Source organism: Thermobia domestica, chromosome 1 (genome assembly GCF_964235325.1).
Source record: "Thermobia domestica chromosome 1, izTheDome1.hap1.1, whole genome shotgun sequence".
Classification (NCBI taxonomy): Eukaryota; Metazoa; Arthropoda; class Insecta; order Zygentoma; family Lepismatidae; genus Thermobia; species Thermobia domestica.
The window spans coordinates 278,024,270-278,045,608 of NC_137454.1; the positions used below are offsets into that span (position 1 = coordinate 278,024,270).

The 21,339-nt window shown below is 38.0% G+C and overlaps 1 protein-coding gene across 6 annotated transcripts in view; it reads left to right on the top strand.

Moving 5' to 3' along the window:
* Positions 1-21,339, top strand: part of LOC145661112 (extracellular matrix organizing protein FRAS1-like) — a 3,375,101-nt gene that overhangs the window by 427,704 nt on the left and 2,926,058 nt on the right. The window contains exon 1 of one of the 6 annotated variants that reach the window (XM_081726570.1): positions 4,442-4,562. The exons of the other annotated variants lie outside the window; for them this stretch is intronic. Coding sequence (XP_081582696.1) covers positions 4,507-4,562 — 56 coding nt within the window. The 5' untranslated portion in view covers positions 4,442-4,506. Of the gene's footprint in view, positions 1-4,441; positions 4,563-21,339 lie in introns of those variants that run through there. 6 annotated transcript variants of the gene reach the window in all.

The window sequence follows — 21,339 nt, forward strand, 5'->3', positions numbered from 1 at the left end:
TGCAGAGTACTTGGTTATATAGGAAGGTCCACTGTATCCTTCTATTAATTGTTCATTTTTTTTTAAACTGGGCTGACCACACATCAGTTTAGGAAAGGTATAGTGATCGATGGAACCTACGAAGGTTACCAAAATGAGGCTATCTGAAAGTGAGATTCGAATAAGAAAAATGTTTTTCTTTCAGATGTCCTAAGTGTGCTGACCACACATCGTCAGAATCTAGGCATAGATACTTGTCTAGATAATGTCTAGGCAAAGATACCTGTTTAAATAATGTATTAATATCACTATGAGGTTAAGGATCAATTTTATACCATGAACAAGTTAGATCAAAAGTCTGGAAATAAGTGTATGTGCGCTGACCACACATTACTATTAGGATGCCTCTTGGGTTTGAGCGGTAATGATGCGAAGAGAGAAATAACACCCTGGTGGAAACAAGTTCTTCACAAGATGATTGATTTACCAAACTCGTTGTTTCTTTGTGAGTGGAATGATAATGAGGGGGAAAGTGGATTATTAACTATACTTTTCATTTACTGCAATGATTAATGGGTAATGAATCATATGGTGAGTAAATCCAAGGTGCTTTACAAGATAGGCATTACCTTGTTTGTTATGGGTACGTCAGGACGTAATTGCCTTATTGACATACATTTGCAGTATAGTTTGTTCTCAGATATAGTCAGGTTGAGGAATAGAGTGTTAAAAGGAAGTTTGACTTTAGCCAGCATGGCGGAAGTGAGCTAATTATACAACTTGGTGTAATGATAAGTAGCTTGTAAATTATCAGCTCAGCTGACGAACGTTCGGAGAGAGAGGGGACAAGGGGGTTTTGCTTCGCAACTGAGAGAATACATCTAGTATACTGTTACAGACGCCGGCTTCAGACCAGGGACATCTTAACATTGTCAGATAAGTATATTGGCATTGTTTTCCTAATTTAGAGGATAGGAGTGGTCAGTCGTTTGTTTGGATTGCTATGCATGAGTACGAAAAGTTTGTTGTATACGGTCTTTTATACCTTGAAATGTTAATATTATTTACCCTTTTTTTAATTGAATTTTAACAAGGATAAAGCTTAGCAAGTTGATGCCATACTTTTAAGTTACTTCGTAAACCACAGAACTATTAAACAGAGTTTAGATTCAACCAGATTTAATTAAATTTAATTATACCTTTACAGATATACCAGTTAAGAGGATTAGTTCCAAAGTATCGTCAAAATTTCTGGCAATTAATTGAACTAAAAGTTAAAACAACTCAAGCAAACTGATATAAATTTTAAACATGTAAAAGTTCATAATTGAAATTCATTTCTAGTTTTACCCTTTATTACACCTTGTATACCCATAGTGTTCAAGATAAGACTTATCTCACAATAGGGCAATCTAGCACTTGATAAATGCTCAGTTAACGGGCATATTATTTTTTTTCACAATGGTAGTGTCTCGCTAAATCCTTGATAATGTGTTGTCTCAATTGTTATAGGTTTCTTGAATTAATATTGTAAGGTTCGTGAGCTTTGTAAAGTTAATTATTGACAAATGAGGCCCTCAGAGGAGGCAGTCTTATCTTGGGCACATTTTGATTTGTTCATTATATTGCATCCCCTTTTGTAGGTAGCTTAGTAAGAATAACAAAGGAACATGTCAAATTCCTTTTTTTAAGTAAATTGATATTCAAGTGATTAAAAAAATAACTTTAACCTATAACAAACATAAGAAATGAAAATGAATAGTCAGTTATCTTCAAGTAAATTGATAATCAAATGATTAAAATTAATAACTTTTAACAAAAATATAAAAAAGGAACGTGAATACTCAGTTATTTCCAATGCGCAGGTCCTTTCACTTCTTCCCACCTGGGCAGGTTCTGCTGTTAGACTTCTGAAAGGAAAGGCCTGAAACGAAAAACTCTCACACACACACATAGTATTATAGATTGGACGCGGGGACCTGAAGTTGAGTGTAGTGTCCCGGCTACTTAATAGTCGAAATTTAACGAACTTGGTAGTTAAGTCATGACTGGATTTAACTAACAGTTACATTTATCTAATTTCTCAAAATTAAGTATGATGCTAATTATTGCACTGTGCTAATTATTAAGTATGATAACCAACGAGTTTAAATAAGTTCTTAACTTTGTGGTTCATATTTTTCAGCTTGTTGGGGTATACGTATCATCCTTTGCTCGAAGAACGCACAGGAAAGAGAAAGAAAGACTTTATGTTTCCAGAGACAATGAGGGGAGGTTTCCTGTTACGGGGTAAGTACTATCTCCCTGAATTGTTAGTGTATTATTTTTGAAACATGCGTTTTCCATTTCTTCACGTCAAATTACCAATTCGTTTTACTAGTGAGTGTTAACATAGTTTAGTGCTGAACTCGAGTGCAACGAAATCGCAGTTCGTATCCTGGGAATATCCCATGCCGATTTTCATTATCACTGAATTAAGTGAAAGCCACAATGAAAGATAGTGACCAAAGTCATAGTTAATCAGTGATTATAAGAAGTGCGTGTTGCATTACTTGTGAATTTAGTGAGTGTTTCCCTAAGGAAAAACAAAAACGTTGTTTAGTGTGTGTCACTCATACAAAAAGTGCGTGAGTCGGGACTCGATCTCCGACTTATCTGTTGTCTTTCAAAGTTAGATACAATTGCGTAACTGCCAATAATCACTGATAATTGAGATCATTTTTTACAACGAAACTAATTTTGACAGGAATACTCCGGGTCTCGAACTCGGGACCCCTATTGTAGATAGTGATGATATGTGGTAGACTAAATGTCTATTGAAAGTATTTGATTCTAACATACTTTCACATAACCAATTCAATGACAAACTTGCGCTCGTGAGGAGCGCTAATTAAGATATAGAGATAAAAGAAATGATCCATCGGGGGATCGAACCAGGAATCGTTAAGAACCAATTGCTCAACTGATACCACGGTGTCTCCCAATCGTGATGATTTATGGGGCAACATTATTATTATTATTCATTTCGTTGTGATGTCATTTCCCTATTTTTTTGTATTTATCTATTTTCCCGTTATAAATGTTGGTGTGTATAGAAGCTACACGCAACAACATCCTGAGTCCTTGGTAGCAGATGGACTCACTTCCGTCACCCGATAAGAGGTGATTTGCTTTTAGTTTTAACGTTGAATGAAAGACGAGTGTTGAGGAAGTATCCGTGAACATTTTAAGTATTTGCATCAAAACAAAATGCTATTCGAATATCCTTATTATAGGTTATTTAATTTATGGAAATCTCTATTATTCGAGTATTGAACCTCATTGCGACATGTTATACACGTAATGATTCTCTTCCAATGTTTTATTATTATTATTACTATTATTATTATTATTATTGTTATTATTATTATTATTATTACCAGTGTTAGCGTGATTTAATACCATTCTGCAGTATATTAACAGCGTTATGTGTCTTTTAATTCAAACCAAGCTAAGAGTTTAACTTGTATTATGGCAGTTACACAAGGATGATTGAAAAACACGAGTATAGTGGTGTAGTGGTAGGACAACATCTGGGAAGTTACTAGAGCCCACAATGATGTCCATTTTGTAACCGTTACTTTACTTAACATGGCGTTACTTTACTAATGAAATAATGATACGATATGATACTACCTAGTATTTTGATAACATCATTAATGTCATTATACTGAAAACATTATTCTAGAATGAGCATCACTGTTCATACTTGAACATAATTCAACATGAACTGAACGTAACTTAAAGGTAATGTAATCTTACTGACTAAATGTAGCAAAGTATAGTACACAAGTAGCTATTTACATTCTTTTAAGAAAATGAATAGCCGATACATATATAATTGTAAATGCATTATGTACAATATGCACAATATGTCGCAGTATGCTAGTACATTGCCGTAGTTTGCCAATAGATTGGCCATCGCTAAGAGATTGGTCAATTTTACAGCAGCATAGGTCACTTGTGTTCACCCAGAAAGGGGTCGCAGAAAAAAATTTCACTCATATCTATGAATACGAAGTCCACAGCAGCAGCAGAGAACAACATGCGTATTTCTCCTTATTTCGTTTTCTATTTTATTTTATTTTATTTTATTTTATTTTATTTTTTTTAAATTTAACCAATATGCTTCCCGCCCGAACTACGCGGAAAAAAAATAAAATAAAAATAATAATTGCTCAAGGAAAAACAAATGGGGTAAGCCTTGTGTGGAGTAACCTATGTAAATAACTGGTGGGGGAAATCCAGCTTCCCTTTTCTTTTTTTAACAGGTACATAACCCGGGTCAAAAGAAAGCGACACGTACGCACGCGTGTATCATAAGTAGGCATAAGTTTGTAGCGGAACAACCCAGAACAGGCAATATTGACTTTGCTTTAATTTCCAGGTTAATGCAGTCCTAGACACGAAGAGGGAGAGCGGCGAGTTTCTCGAAAGAGAGAAATGAAATAATCAGGCGGCGGCAACGGATGGAATCCTATACTGTGAATGAGGAGCCTGCAGCTGCAACGACGTATACTTAAAGTCGGAGTTAAGTTACACCTGTACGTATTAATGTTAGTAGCTACTAATAATATTTTACTTTTCAGCTATGTCAACATTTATTTTCCTTATGGGTTCTCTGTGTTTGGCAGCATATTGGGAGTCCTATAGGAGAAGAAGAAGGGTAACTCATTCGTGGCCGGCCACATTCACACAAAGAGCAAAAAAAAATACGTATCCCAATATGGTGGCAAAACATTCATTTCGGTATCAACTCGACATTACTTTTTCTGTGACGCGTCTAACTTTTCCCTGATTCTAAGGATGACTTATTTGCTCCTCCGATCAATTTTTAGCGCCGCCGACTAAGATGAGTGCCTATTATCCATAGTAGGCCATGGGTGTCTAATGCCGTCTACAGCATCGAAGGGAGAGGAGAATGGATTCCAGGAAGTAACTTTTTTTTGATTGACGAAGAGTATATTATAACTTTTTGTTTGTTTTCAATTTCACAATGTATTCTTTTCAGGCTCTATCTATAGCCCTGTATGCACATGTTCCGGTATGCCAGAGGTCTTGCGTAACTACGTGTACTCCACTTTTTAGTGGTCTATGTGATGTATGAGAGATTCGACACACTCACTAATGAATATACGCCAAGTTTTTCCCCCTTTTTTTATAAATTCGCCTAATTGGAGGCGGCGATGCCTCATGGTCAACTTGTACGTCACGTTCAACATTCATCGTCCTCACTATCGCTAAAATCTTCCAGCTCGCGTGAGTTGTCTCGGGGGAAATACTTCTTTAACCTTTCAATAGTTACAATCTGAGTGTGGTTAGGGTTTGCTACTAATTCTATTTTACAGGCATTTGTGGGAGAAATACTCCTTAAGTAATACGGCCCCATAAACTTGGGTGTCAACTTAGGAGAAATATCCTTCTTAGGTAGATAATCTCTACACAATACTAAGTCACCAACGTTTAGCTTAATAGGTTGTCTAGTACGATCAACTCGTAACTTAGTCTGCTGCTGTGCATGCGTCATAGCCTGCTGGGCTAACTTACGGATTAACTTTAGTTGTTTTTGATGTTCCTGTATTTTTGTAAATTGATACTGGGTGTCCAACTGAGTGGGAAATCTTGCCTTTTGACCAAAGACAATCTCATATGGAGAGTATTTCCTAATAGGGGAGGTTGATATATTATAGGCATATGCACACAAGCGGACATATTCCGCCCACTTAGTAGGCTGTTTAGCCGTGTACTTAGTTAGGAAATTTGCAATGACAGAGTTAAATTGCTCACACAGTCCGTTCGTTGACGGTTTAAATGCTGCAGTTCGAACATGTTTAATGTCAAATAAGTCATTTAGTTCGGCCATTATCGCCGAGAGAAAATTTGTACCTCTATCCGTCAGTACCTCTTTTGGGGGGCCAAAACGCGTGATTAACTCGTCCAACATGGCTCTAGCCACTGTCGGAGCTTTTATATTTCGCAGCGGGACCAATATCGCGAAATGGCTAAGATATTCTATCATAACCAGGATATAACTGTAGCCTGCGCTACTATGTAGCGGGCCAAAAATATCTAAACTCCAGCGGGAAAACAATTCCTCTTTTACAGGTAGAGGGTGAAGAAACCCTTGTTTCTTTTCTCTAGGGATGTTCACCCTCTGGCATTCGTCACACGAGCGCACGTATTCTTTAACTATTTTCCCCATGTTAGGAAAGTAATAACGTTCGTTCACTTTAGAGTAAGTGCGAGAAAATCCCGTATGGCCTCCACACAGTGGAGACGAATGGGCCTCTTGTAATATGTCAGGGATAGCCTTTTCCGGTATCACTAGTTTCTTATCTTTGTTCATGACTCGGTATAAAACATCGTCAACTACAACATAGGGTTTTAGCGCACGATCAGTGGGGTTATCTTTTTTCTTTTGTATTAGTTCTCTAATTTTATCGTCCTCTTTTTGCATTGTTTTGATATCTATTTTGGGACATAACACTAGGTTGCACACGTCTGCACAATCTTCTTCTTGACCAAATTTTGAGGGTAACTCATCCTTTAGCGGACATCTTGACAAAAAATCAGCGGTCACGTTATTGCGGCCTTTGACGTGTTCGATTGTAAATAGATAGGGTTGCAAACGAATAGCCCAACGCATGAAACGAGAATTTAACATCTTATTATTTCTGAGGTAACATATGCCGTGAGCATCGGTCCGCACAATAAAGGGACGGTCTGCCAATAGAAAGTGGAAATGCAAAATCGTCTTAGTAACTCCTAGCGCTTCAAGCTCAACCGTGGAGTAATTGAGCTCCGCTGGAGACAAAGATTTCGAAAAATAGGTTATTGGGTGTTCTCTGTTATCTTCTTTAATTTGTGCAACGTATCCACCTATTCCGTCTCGACAGGCATCCGAATAGACTATGGCGTCCTGATTCGGGTCAAAGTGGGCAAGGACCGGAGCAGAGATAAGACAAGATTTCAAGGTATCCCATGCTTGTTTCTCGGTTTCTCCAAATTCGAATTTGGCATTCTTTTTAGTCAATGAATTGAGTGGTTTGGCAATAGTAGAAAACCCTTGGACAAAAGCTCTGTAGAATGAACAAAGTCCAATAAAACTACGTATTTCTTTGACTGTGGTGGGGTATGGCACCTTTGATATAGCTTCCGTTTTTGCGGGATCTACACAAATTCCTCGCCTACCGACGATGTGACCAAGCACCGAGGCTTTTTCGTAACCAAAGTAACATTTCTTAGGGTTGAGTTTTAAGTTGGCCTCCCGGAGTCGAGATAAAATAATTCTCGTTCTTTCTATTAAAGCTGGGAAGGAAGGACTAGGACAAACCAAATCGTCTAAATAACAAATTACATACTTCCACATAATGTCACCAAAGATAACGTTCATCATATTTTGAAAAAGGGCCGGGGCCGTGCTTAGGCCGAATGGTAGTCTCAAAAATTCGAATTTTCCACGGCTGCAGATGAATGCAGTCTTCTCTATATCACACGGACGGATTAATAATTGATTGTATCCACTTTGCATGTCCAAAGTATTTATGTATTTGGTACCATTCAGAAACGCTAGTATCTCATCTATACGCGGCACTGGCGTATATTTGGGCCTTAATATCCTATTTAATCCTCTAAAGTCCGTACATATGCGCGGGGAGCCATCTTTTTTAGCTACTATCACAATTGGTGCAGAATATGGACTCTGACTTTCCCGGATAATATTGCTGTCTAACATTCTCTGGATCTCTGCCGCGACTATCTCTCTCTGTTTTGGTGTTTCTCTATATGGTGGGTGAGAAACAGGTATATCTGTAATGACCTCTAAGGGACACATAAATTTATCGGTAGCCGCAGTCAGACGAGACTTGTCCCAGGCTACTACATCCCTAAATTCCATCAATAAGTCCAGTAATTGGTTTCTTTCTTCTGGGTTTAAGTTTGGGCCAATATTTAGTACTTGAGCTAATTCTTCCTTAGTTTGGGCGACTTTCTTGGGTTGTTTAGGGACTTCCACGTCATCTGTTTCATCTTTGTTAGTAAGGTGTATGATCTGGTTAACGGCCTGTACGTTATTCTCCGTTTCGTCATTTAAGGACTCGACCTGGGGAACAAGTTTCCCTAAATAAAGGTTTTTAGACAAAGATCTGGTTCGATCTGAACTATTAAAAATAGTCAGAGTAATATTTCCATTGTCAGTAAAAACTGGACCTCTTGGGATCAAACAGGAGTGCCAATATCGAATTCTTTTGGACGGTGAGAATTCCCAAATATGCACGTTCCCGGTTGGTGCGGTAATTTCTATGTCATACGAAGCCTTGGACGGCACGCGGACATTTGCTGGAAGGTGTACTTTATAGATAGTGTCCGGATAGATATCAAAAAGTTCGTCGCTCAGCCCCAAGGGGTCTGGCACGACCTCTTTCTGACTATGATCCTGAGCAGAACTCTCTAGATCAGGGAGGGTTGCGGGATCATTTACACTTCCTTGCGTTATCAATTGTTTTTCTAATGTTTCTAAATGTCCGCTATTTGATTGGTCCTCTACAGGCTCATCTGGCGCCTGTGAGGCCAGGGCTGGCTTTACAGAGTGTTAGCTTGTTTTGCTATATCTTGTCGCATAAGACGCATTCTTTTTCTTTCTCGGAATAATTTCTGTACTCGAACTTTCTGTAGAACTAGCTACCAAAGTTCCACTAGGGCCTGGCTGAGGGTCAAAGTTGGATAGGTTCTTTTCCTCTTTCTCTAAGTCAGGCGAATTGGTAAGTTCCAGCTCAGGAGCACTGGAAGACACCTTGCTTTTCTTAGTTCGTTTACGTCTTGCCTTTCTACATCTATTGACTTTTCTATTCGTTTTATTCGTAGGCTCCGAGGGAAATTTGGTAGTTTCCCTGGAACACACGAATACTCGAGAGGTAATTTCTTCAGTATGGAGTTTTTGTCTCTTATCAGCTACACTAGCGACGGGATTTATGGGATTTCCGGTGACCAATTTTGGAGGCGGATCCTTACTCCTAAGTGGGAGGTTCCGTTTCATATAGGTTGGTTTGTTTCTATAAGGGGGGATAGAGAAAGTCGTTTGTCTAGCATTATCGTTCTGTCTTGATTAAGAATCGTTAAACGATCTTTTTCCTACTGATGGTGGGTATCGTTTAACATGTTTTAAGTCTAAGGTATGAATCACACCTTGACGATACCCATATGTACCTTTTGGGACTGTGAACCATAGGTCTTCAACGTGATTCCCGTCTTTATCTGCTAGTTCCAAGTATTTGGAATGAATGGTTGTGACATACTTGTGCAAAAAATCTATCCCTAAAATGACATCATAGGCACAAAACTGTGGGTCAACTATAGCTACGTCTAGAAATCTTCGTTTGGTTGTTTTCAAATGATCCTTGAAACAACACGCTATTCTCACCACAGGAATGTAATCTGTGGGCTGGGCACCTACGCCACGAAGCTTTACCTAACCCTTCAGTCTTTCAGTTAGTGGGAATCTTGGGGGTAAAAGGGTTTTCGAAGCCAGCGAAATTTCAGAGCCTGTGTCTATAAGAGCTTGCGTCCAGCGGTCTCCTATTTTTGTCTTGACTGTACAAAGCTGCGCCTGCCCATGGCCAAGGCCATAGGTATTTTGGTGATAGTTCCTATACGTTTTGTAACCCGGTTCTGCTACTACTTCGTCTGAGTAACAAGAACTAATCTGTACAAATCCTGGATGGTGTTGTTTACTAATGCTTGACCAGTCCAAGCGGTCATTTTCCCATATTACGTCATAACCATTCCTCTGACTAACTAATCTTTGTGCTGTGTGAAATTTTCTAAGATATTGTAGGCACTGTTCGAGATTATCACAATCATCCACTTCAAGCATCAGCTTATTTAGGATGTCTGGCAACAAACTCATTCTAAGTTTACTCATCAATTCACTTTCATTAACCCAACCTCGTAAGAATTTCAAGTCCTTTATTAACTTATAAATGAACGCTAAAGTACTTTCATTGGGTTGTTGTATTCTGGTATCAACGTCGTATTCTAATTTTGCTGTATACTCAATACTAGGAAAAGCCTTTTTCCTTCATCTCGTTATAGTTTAAAGGTGAACGGTTTGCTAGGTCTACTAAATAGAAGGAGAAAGCTTCCCCTTTCAGACAGTAAGGAAGGTAATTTACTATCTTTAGGGTTGACCATTCGTATATGCTAGCCACTAATTCATATTCTTGCAGGAAAAGTTCCACACACTCATGTCTATTACCAGAGAAGGAGGGGATTTCAACATTTGGATAGATCTTGAATACTTGTGGTTTAGCACCAATAGTAGAATTTTGATTGTCACCCTCGGGAGGAGGGTTGCTAACTTTGCCTGTTACCACTGTATCTGTAAATTTAGGTTTCTCAAAACTATATGGTATGGATGGCTCGGTAACCGGACTAGTTTTAATTTCTTGCTCAGGTTTTAAATTTATGTGAGGCTTATCCTCAGGATCTACTTTTAAAAAGGACGATAAATTTGATTTTTGCTTATCAGAGGTCTTATCTTCACTTGATGAATGTGAAACGGGCTCATCTTTCAGATCTAAGGACCTGTCTAAAGAAACCGAGGTGTTGAAATTTTCAGAAACGGACCTATAGTCGGTATCAGTTACGCTTCTATTTTCTAACTCGGAGGTTTGTTCTGAACTGAATTCTGATGTATAAGATCTATCTTTTTCGCTAAATACTGATTTTTCTGTCTTTTCCCCTTCGCTAAACTCTAATTTCTCCACTGGGGTCGTGGGTGTAATTACGCTACTAGGTGGCGAAACAAACACTATCTGTAAGGGTTCTAACTTTTCCTCTTGTTGGTACTTTTTCATTTCTTTGGTCGCATGTGATTCACCAGTTTCATTATAGGAACTAAATTTAGAACTAGTACTAGCTGAAGGTTGTAAACCAATATTCTTAACGCTATGAATTTGTTTGTTAGATTCACTTTGGGTTGGAGAGGTTGAGGGATCGTTTCTATTTTCTACCTCATCTAAACAAATTACCGACGCACCAAATTCCGCGTAATCAAAGATTTTACCAATGTTTTCGTTTATTCTACTCTCAGACCAGGAATCGTTGTCTTCTTCTTCTTCTTCTTCTTCAATTTGCTTCTGGTGGTCGGAGCAAACTGAGGGAAAAGCATCATCACTTTTCTTCTCTTCGTCTAACCTCCTCTCAACTGGAGCAGGGGCGACGAGGTCATTTCTCTGGTCAGCGTCCTCTGTGGGAGGGTCTTGGTTCGCTGCTCTGGGAGTAGAAACCGTGGGAGGATCCCAATGGTCATATCGGAGTTCTTCTTCGGGGTTCCACGAAGGTTTTGACTCATCCTCCAGGGATGACGCAGGAGGAGACTCCGGGTTGTCGTCTGGTAATTGCTCTATATCTTCGTTTTGTAATTTCTGTAGTTCGTATCCCAACCAATCGTCTTTCAAAGATTCACCCCCATCTGAATCTGCACTACTAATATCTCCGTTCGACCACCTAACTTTACTAACTACACTGAGTATGTTATCTATACTGTCCAAATATTGCAGTTTCTCTTGGAGGGTAAGGCTATCTTCAAACATGACAGGGTTGGTTTGAGTCGCGGTTGTCCGAATAACCTTAAGTTCACGATCTGTGTCAATCCGGATCATTTTAGGAAACTTGTATTCGGTCTGAACGCTAACATCTTTCTTGTGAAAATCGTCGGTCTGTATTTCCATATCAAAATTTCCAACTACATTTTCCTCAGGTAATAAATCTTCAAAGGGGGCTGAGGGGTCCGCTTGAAATAAAATACCTAATTTCTCTTCGTCGTCACCTTGGCGTCGAACAACTGTGACCTGTATTTTCTTATTCCGTAGTTGTTTAGTTAAAGGTCGAATTAAGTTTCCTACTGCTGGGGATAGTTCCGTTTGTAACGAATGCCTAATCTGCTCTATTAATGCTTCATCGTCAGGTTGTGTCAGAGAGCGCCATTTATTTTCATTATTCTCGTCAGGGTTCTCAATTTTCGTTTCCCTTGGTCCGTTTCCTATATTTGCATAAATTGGCTCTTTATTCGTTGAAGTCTGGGGTTCGAGACCAACATTTTCGTAAATTGGCTCTTTATTCATTGAGATTCGTGATTCAGTATTTAAGTTAGCATACATAGTTCTAGGACCGATCTCAGCATAAACTGTTTCATCACTACTACCAGCATAAAAAGATTGAAAGGTCGGTCTTTGCATTTCTAACGGCGTTCTAGGATCCGACAGTTCGTATTTAATAGGAAAATATAGCGCTACTGGGCTATCTGGTTCTTTCGATACACCAATACCTTTGTTTTCTGAACTTAACACTAAGTTACTTAGTCTATTTTTCTTATCAGCTAACTTATTATTATCTAGGGGACTTTGGTTCGAGGGGACATCAGGTATTACACCTGCTGTTGTTTCTATCTCAATTGTTGCTTGAGGGCATTCCTGACCTGCAGTTATTAATTCTGCTATCTCTAGTTCATCTTTTAAATTTACTTCATTCACTAGAGTTTTTGGATCTACCCCCGGTGGGGTTTCGTTAGTATCTGAATTTACATGTATCGTCCTCGGAGCTGGCGTTGGTTTTTCATTTGAACCAGCACTTTGTATTTCTATCTCATTTCTAGTCGGGATAGGGCTAGACGCGGCCAGCGGCGTTAGATCACAACCACTCGCCGGAGCGTCTGGAGTTTGCGGGCGTTGGTTCACGATATCTTGGCTGACTCCACGTATCCAAGTATCTCGGTAATGGATTTTTCCAACGGCCAAATTCAGGAGGAGAATGCCCATGGACTTTTATTTCATTGCATTCAATACAATAATAATTATTCCACCGATCCAAAATATAACGGTGTTTGCCCGTGGGTGTCTTAGGACAATGGGATTGCCCTAAATCTAATAGCTTTTCCTTTATTTTCTGCGCGAAACTCATTTTTGATAAATAACTCTGTTTTTCTTTCAAGTCAGTGGCCTCTTAAACCAGGGCAGTGGGTAATCAACCTATTTCCTCTGAAATGGTAAGAATTTAATCACTGATAGCTACTTCCCTCGGAAATGCTACGTCAAAATTTTTTAGGTATTATGCGACTTATTATTATTTCAATATCTTCATTTAACTTCCTTTGAACTTGAAATACTCAACTTCCCTTTCTTTATAAATTTTGCTTTACTTTTTTAGAACGGGAAACGGAAAGTGACTAGACAGCTGTTTATAACAGATAATGTTTATTTGTTCACTTATGATGATTTTACTTTTCACCGCTATTCTTTAACTTGTTTTTTTTAAACTTCATTTTTTTAAAACTATTATTTTTTTAAAAATTACACAGGGGGATTACAAACATCAAACCCTTGGATCATGTACCTGCATTTTGATTTTAGGTGTTGCATTTGCATAAAGGTGAGTTTAGGCAGTTATTCCCAGGCAGCCGTCGGACATGCACCCCTAGTACAGGGGGCCCTGCTGGACCAAAAGAATAAGATACCTGTGACCCCCAAGCGTTGCAGGGGAAAGGATTTTAGACACCTATCGCCGGACAGACTAGTCGAACTTTCATCCCGTGAAACGGGCGGTTCTGCTGTCTAGAGATAAACTGCCTGTGATCCTTCCCAAATATGTGGTAAGGGTATTAGCCACTTATCGCCGGACAAACGAGTCGAACTTTCATCCCGTAGAACGGGAGGTTCTGTTGTCTAGAGATAAAACTGACTGTGACCCTACCAAAGCTGGCAGAAGCATAAGCAGATTTAGGGTTTTGCAAGTACATGAGACAAGAGCTGAATTCTGTCTTAACACTCACGTCCCGATTTTTCATTTCCATCACTACACAAGAAAACGTCGTGAGGTAAACTGAGTCTTGCTCTGCGGAACCTAGCAACTATTCCGCTGACTTATAACAACTTAAAGCGAGAGAAGTTGAGAATAAAATTTTTTTCGTCGCTACTTCACTCCTTGTAAAACGCACCACCTAGAGCAGAAAAATTATACTTGTATATCAGAGTCATAGGCTGAACACCGCCTAGGCCAAGTACGCCACTGAACTTTACTGACTTTACATAGTACCGATACACCACTTGACTAGTCAAAAGAAAACTTCGCGTACACTGTGCACTTTTATCTATTGAAAACTCTTCGATAAAAAAATCACTCCCGATTTGCCCTAAAACGCAACTGTGATTTTTGGTTCCCCTATAAAGTGAATGAGCACCAGAGACTTGTTTAGAGATTCAAGAACACACAGTTCGTTACCCGGCGCCTCCACCATAAAACTGTTATGATGTTTTGTTGTTTTCTGAGATTGGCGTAGCAATTGTGTACATTTTTTTTGTGAAATCGTATTTGAGATCACTTCTCTACTCTCCACCCAGTATTACAAAGTTGGTTCTGAGTCCAACTCCCTTTAAGCCTCGGTTTTGAAAACGTCTTCGGCCTACTGGTTCGAAGATGATGAGAAAGTGCACTAAAAGTCTCAATAATGGGGGGAGACTCGTATTTCAGTGGTAGAGCTTGTACTGGAGATCGAAACCCAGGTAACATATGAAGACTGTGAGCTGAATCTAGATAGGTGGGATGGCTTGTCTAAATTAAAGAGACCATTCCATTTTACGTTTTATTTATAAGAATAAAAAAAATAAAAATGAGAATACAGATGAATTTTACAAATCGGTTACTTTGAATTACAACTTGAAAGTATTACTACACCACGTAAAGAGGAGCACAACCCCTACGTTATTCAATGGGTGCTAGAAGGTCTTTTATGCTAAACCGCGATTTATTGGAAAGAGTGAACTTGAACTTCGTACATCGCAACTTGCATTGGCTCAAAGAAAAAAAATGTTAATTCTCGAAGAGGGAATTTTGGTCTCGAGTTAAATTAACTTCATATTTGTACTAAACATTCTCAATGTGTTTCTAACAAATCTCCTGGTACTCATTCCAAGTCGAGGGGGGACTTAGAAAAAATAATAACATACCTGAGTTTATACAGAGCGGCCGTGACTAAGGAAGACACACACTCGTCGACCGTCGGCTTCAGAATCAACCGGAGCGGCGAACAAGCCTCGTTTATATAGGCGCTTCGTCCCACGCATTTCTGCCAGTTCTGACGTCGCTCGAACTCTACGTCACGAGCCTCGGCGAGCTTGGAGAACCTATTCTCGCGCATGCTCAATAGTGGCTAAGACATCCAGTTTCTCTATGATTTTTCCCTATCACGCCGGGGTTGGAATTCCTATTTTACATTTATTTTTACAGTTTTTATTTCACGCATAGCTCCAAATACATAATAGATTTCATGTATTTATCGCTTGCGTGGTATTAGCTAAATATTGCATCCTGGGACCCGGCGCTGTGATCTGAGTAAATCAAAGCCAGGGTCATACCAGTATTACATGCGTGAGGGTTGGTGTCAATGAGGCATCAGGTTGCTAATTCAATCTGAACCTCAACTGACTCCGTTCTCCCTTTCTCTCTTTTCCTTACTGCACACACAATTTGAAAAGCGCGGGCGTCTCGCCCCATAATTTGAGTCCGGCTTAGGACTTCGAGGCACTTGTTTGGGAATTTTTATTTGATAGCTAGTACTTTTTTCGCTATTGTTTGCGCAGCATTATTCTATAGTACATTTGTCGTTGGCTAAAGTTTATTGTATACTTCTAATACTTTTTTCCTTATATTTGAAACGTAAACTTTAGTTACTGGAAACATATATAATTTAAGATAATGAACACGTGCTTTTTGGTAATGGTCAACATTATACAGAAAGTACAAGCACACTAGTACGTTTTTTTGGTAATGGTTAACATTATACGGAAAGTACAAGCACACTAGTACGTTTTTTCAATAAATTAGTGTTTTAGATTTTACTTACATGTAAGATATTCAATGAATAATTTTTGCGATTTTCGGAGCAACAACTATATTTGATTTTTACTAACTTTAACTTTTAACGCTGGCGACGGAATTAATACGTAATATTTTATTGTTTCTTGTAAAAGCAGAAACATGGAACACATATTAATAATAATAAATGATGATTTCACAAAAAAATTGTATAGTTTTAATGTATAAAAGAATTGAAAAAATACTCACCAGAACTTCATTTGGTTGCATATCACGTGTCGATTCAACAAGAGATTGCATACTTAGGATTACGTCCAGTAGGAGGCAGCACTAATGATACTTTGCGATACCGTATCTAAATTTTGCGAATTGGAAGTGTCTTTACTAATTGAAATAACTTATTAATAAATGTGTTTTTACTAAGAAATGGTAATTTTTATGCTATACTTTTAGTACATGTAGCAAAAAGTAAATGAAATATCTAGTGTCTAAAATAAAAATAAAGTGAATATTGCGTCAACGCAAACCATAATGGAAAGGGCAATACTGCCTTGTGAATAATTATTGCGTTTAAAATTGCGAATGCAGAATGGAGACCCTTCAAAAGTTTTTCAGTTAACTTTATAGATTATTGCAATACTTATTTTATACATAGAATAGAAAACCACGCCTGCTCTTAGGGAGCATTTGCGTTGGTGTTTGCCCCCCCCTTATGATTTTTCTACATTGCATTGCAATCCTCATAATATTTATTTGAACAGTATGTAAGCGTACTAAAAGCTTGGAAGAACGTAAAACAAGTTAGTAAGACACAGTGTGTTAGTCAAAGACAAGTTAGTAAAACACAATGTGTTAGTAACAGACAAGATAGTAAGACACAATGTGTTAGTCAAAGGCTAGTTAGTGCAAACTAAGGATAGTCAAAGGGTAGTTAGAGTATACTAAGGATAGTCAAACGGTAGTTAGGGAATATTCAAAGGGTAGTTAGCCCATACTAAGGATATTCAAGGACTAATTAAGCCATACTAAGGATAATCAAAGGGTAGTTAGCCCATACTAAGGATATTCAAGGACGATTTAGGAGATATTAAGGATAATCAAAGGGTAGTTAGCCCATACTAAGGATATTCAAGAACTATTTAGGGGATATTAAGGATAATCAAAGGGTAGTTAGGCCATACTAAGGATAGTCAAAGGGTAGTTAGGGGATATTTAAAGACAAGTTAGGGAATTACTAAGGAGGAAGCTTAATTACAGAGTGTATAGTGCAGAATGAGGGCCTTTTCTTTTTGGTATATTTAGTTTTTGAATAAATATTGCGGTGGGCCGCAGTACAGAATGAGGGCCTTTTTTTCGTATATTTAGTTTGAGAATAAATATTGCGGTGGGCCGCAGTAGCGAATGAGGGCCTTTTCTTTTGGTATATTTAGTTTGAGAATAAATATTGCGGTGGGCCGCAATAGAGAATGAGGGCCTTTTCTTTTTGGTATATTTAGTTTGAGAATAAATATTGCGGTGGGCAGAATGAGTTTTAGCGTATTTTAGAATTGGAATGAGGCTGCATACATACTTTCTGTTAATGCAAACACATATAGAATGTGTTTTAACCTATTTTTAAATGCACAGAGTTGTTTTATGAACCCGTTTGCAGACGACTTAACACTATACTGAATGCTTTTTAATAAGGCCGCTAGGTGGCAATACTTACCACATGATTGCGTCAAAACATGCGTGAACTTGTTGAATGTAATGATATATATTAACATAATATTCCATTTTGACATTATTTTATTGTACGCCGTCGGACCTAACGCGTTGTTTGCCCTTGACTTATTTGAAAATAAATATTATTAGTGGTAGAGGTAGTACTCTATTGAAAATATAGAATTTAGTGAAAAGTCTAAAAATATTATTCCCTGTTTTACAGTGTGCTAATTTTTGGCCGTGAAATATACAACCTGCAGTGACAGAATAAAAATTAGTGAGACGTGCCCACCATCTTTCCCAATTTTGGAGTTTAATTTTTGAACATCAACTAAGAATCAGAAGGTGAGGGTATTTCATAATTATTATTAATATATTTACTGAAAACAAGTTATTCTTGTTTTGTTTTTTAACCAACAGTTAGTAAACAATACTTCTTAAAACCAAGTCCATGAACATTTATTTAGCTGAGCTTGTTTTTAACCATTAATAATAACAAAGTTTCTTTTATAGTTTTTTCAAAGCAAGTTATTGATTATTGCTTGTTTTGTTAGATTTATGGTTATTACATAGAACTCAAAATCTTTGTTTCTTTATTTTAGATGGATTTCCTGTGTTCCATTGGTGAGCTCAATATGATTGATGAACTTTTCCTTCATGAAGTTTTACGCGGACTTCATGACTATCCTCGTGTCTTCAGTACGTGGAAGGCGATAATGGAGCTACAGAGATTAGGTCATGGAGCCAGTGTAAGGTGTAAGGCTTTACTACACGCTCTTCGTGCTTTCGAAGGTAGTGACCTTATACTTTTAAATCAGCCGCCGATGTGCTTGACTTATTCGTGCACGGATTCTTCCGTAGTAATGAGTCTTACAATTATGCTCAAAACAGATTTATGTATTTAATGGCGTGCGGAGAAGGGCAAATAGATAGGATAAATAATACAGAGTTATCCAACTTTTTTGATTTTGGTTTGCGGTTTGTTTCGTATAATTGTAATACTCCATCTGAATCACCCATAACTGTGACCCCTCAAGAAAACCATAACTTGAGTGATAATAATTTACATTTATTAGGTAATGAAGACTTGGCATTTTTAGATGGAGTAAATCTAAATTCCGATGAAGAAGAACAAGAAGTGAGGAGATTGGTTAAAAATGTGGACGATGCTGGGGTTCAACCCACGCAACAAGTCCAGGGACAAAATCCTGTATACAATCAATCTTGTGTACAGGATAATCATGGTTATGGGGACCAATCTGATCCTCAACCTGGTCCCTCAGATGCCCCTGATCCCGTATTTGTTGGATATGGGAGCAATAATGACAAAAGTACAAATAGTACTGATTCTAGTACTAGTGGTAGTGAAAATAATAATAATGACGGGGAAAATCAGAGTAATCATAACTTCGAACTAGTAAGAGAGAGCAGAAAACGGTTTCGTAAGTTTCATTTTACGGGCCATGAAATCGCGGTTAGACCAGTGGATAATGAGAGGCGTATTGATAATCCACAGGCCTATATTGAAAGCTTATTTAATTTTGCATTAGAACATGAGTTATCTAGCGCACTCCCCACAGATTATATCGGACTGTAGCAATAGTAGAAATAACAAGTCTGTGTATGTTCCATTTTGAAGAAAACCCGATTTTTCTGCTCGAACTGTCCTTTCCTCAGTTGAACGAGTTTTAAATTCAGATGAGGATTTTCTTTTGGAGCATGAAGTACTATTTCGGTTCCACTTTGCAGAGTATGCATGGAAAAGAAACAAATGCAGCAAGTGCTGTTGAAAAGTATTCCAAACATCAAGATTATTTGGAAAAGCGTTTAATACGCATAGAAAACAATAATATGTATTGCCTTCCCGTGGCAATTGTGTGGTGGATTACGAAATACACCGCAAGTAAGCAAAGTTTGTATAATTTAAGAACAAGAGATTATGATAGGGGAAACCATACAGTTATTGGCACTTTAAGGATTTGTTTTCATTCATATCTTTATTACAGACTTATTTTGTAACATATACTGGCGATTTTTTAATATATACTTTCTGGGAATCTCTAATTGAATAATATGTTGAGAAATTACAATACAAATGTAAAGTTTGGCAATAAAAATATATTTTCTAATGTGGCAATGATCTTACAGTTATTGGCACTCAAAAAACAGTTATTGGCACCCAATGAGGACAGTTATTGGCACCATTATAAAGTATACAGTAGAAGATACGATTGACAGAAATAAGGCTCGTAGGCCTAACTGAAAGTAATATCAATTATTATATTTATCAGTACACAAAAAAATAGACATTTTAGACCTTGGACATTATGAAGTAAAAACAAATTGAAACCGGGGAATGCAAACATATTTTTAAAATAAAAGAAAACGGGAATGCACAAACAAAATTGTTTCAATGATTTATTTCAATCCGTTTCATTAATCTCGTCCTCATATGTGACGCATTCAGTGTCATCCTGTAGAACGTAGCACACATGACATACAAATCCATCTTCTACATCTTCCGGTAAGTTTTCCTTATGGTACTTTGGAATGCAACGACTGTGATATTTGCTATGGCACAACTCGCATCCAAGCTCCGTCTATCCAGAAAAGAATGGCTGAAGACAGTGTGTGCAGGATATTACGTTGCTTCTTGCAGCTGATGACGAATCGAAGTTCAGCCTCCTTGTGAGCGTTCCATTTTGTAATGATTCAGTCAGTCCTTTGTTATGTTCAAGATTAGAAGTTGAAGGACCGCTTATCTACGTTGAACAATCGGGATAGACTTCATGCTTTGATTTCTTTGCACGTGCTTTTCCTCTGCTTTTAACTCTTCCGTTAACACCTTTCCAGTTTTCGGGCAAAGCAAAAAGTTAGTTTCATCACCGTTGTAAACACGTGTTGCATCCTGCAGAACATCTGTAAGGTTATTGGCTTCAAAATGCTTCTGTATATTATGGAACCATGATCTTATGTAGTTTTCTGTTACACAAGCACTCGCACTCGTAACAGATTCTCACGTTCTTTCCGCAACCGTACGATTTCTTCGAAGGAACGATTTATACCATCCATCTCCCGGCATGTTATTTGGAAACGGATTAGGATGGGGATGTTTCACGAGAAAGTCCTGAACACTTTTAAGAATATCCTGTTTCTTTGGGTCGTGGTCCGAAAGATGATTTCACATCTTGATTTCTCAGATGGAACTGTAAGGTAGACCGAGGAACACTATACTGCTTCGATGCTGTCTTTATTCCTACACCTTTTGATATTGCTTCAAGGGCAGCACTTCTGTGTTCTAGTGCGTATCTGTTTCTTCTAATCTTTGGCATTGTGTGCCGATTCCTGCAACATAAGAAAACGTTTTGTAATTCATTTTATATGAAATAATTTAAATTTGACATAGATCTAGGCCCTACCATTAAAAAAAAGTAAACTAAATGCCCATGTTGCTAACAACAAGAATGCCCATAACCGTATAGACGTTTGGGACTAACGTTTTGAATCTCACAGCGGACTTTTCTTTATCGGAGTTTCTTTACTCTGTTATTCACATTGACTTAGGCTAGCTCGCCGTTGTTAATAACTATGCTTATGTCTGACTGTGTTTGGACTCGCAACTTCGCGTTCAGACAGCAATATGTTCAGTTTACGACTGGCTAATTTAGCCTACGTGAAATGTAGTACATTGGGAGAGGCACTACTTTTATCGGTGTGATTTATTAAATTTTCTACATTTCTTCATACATA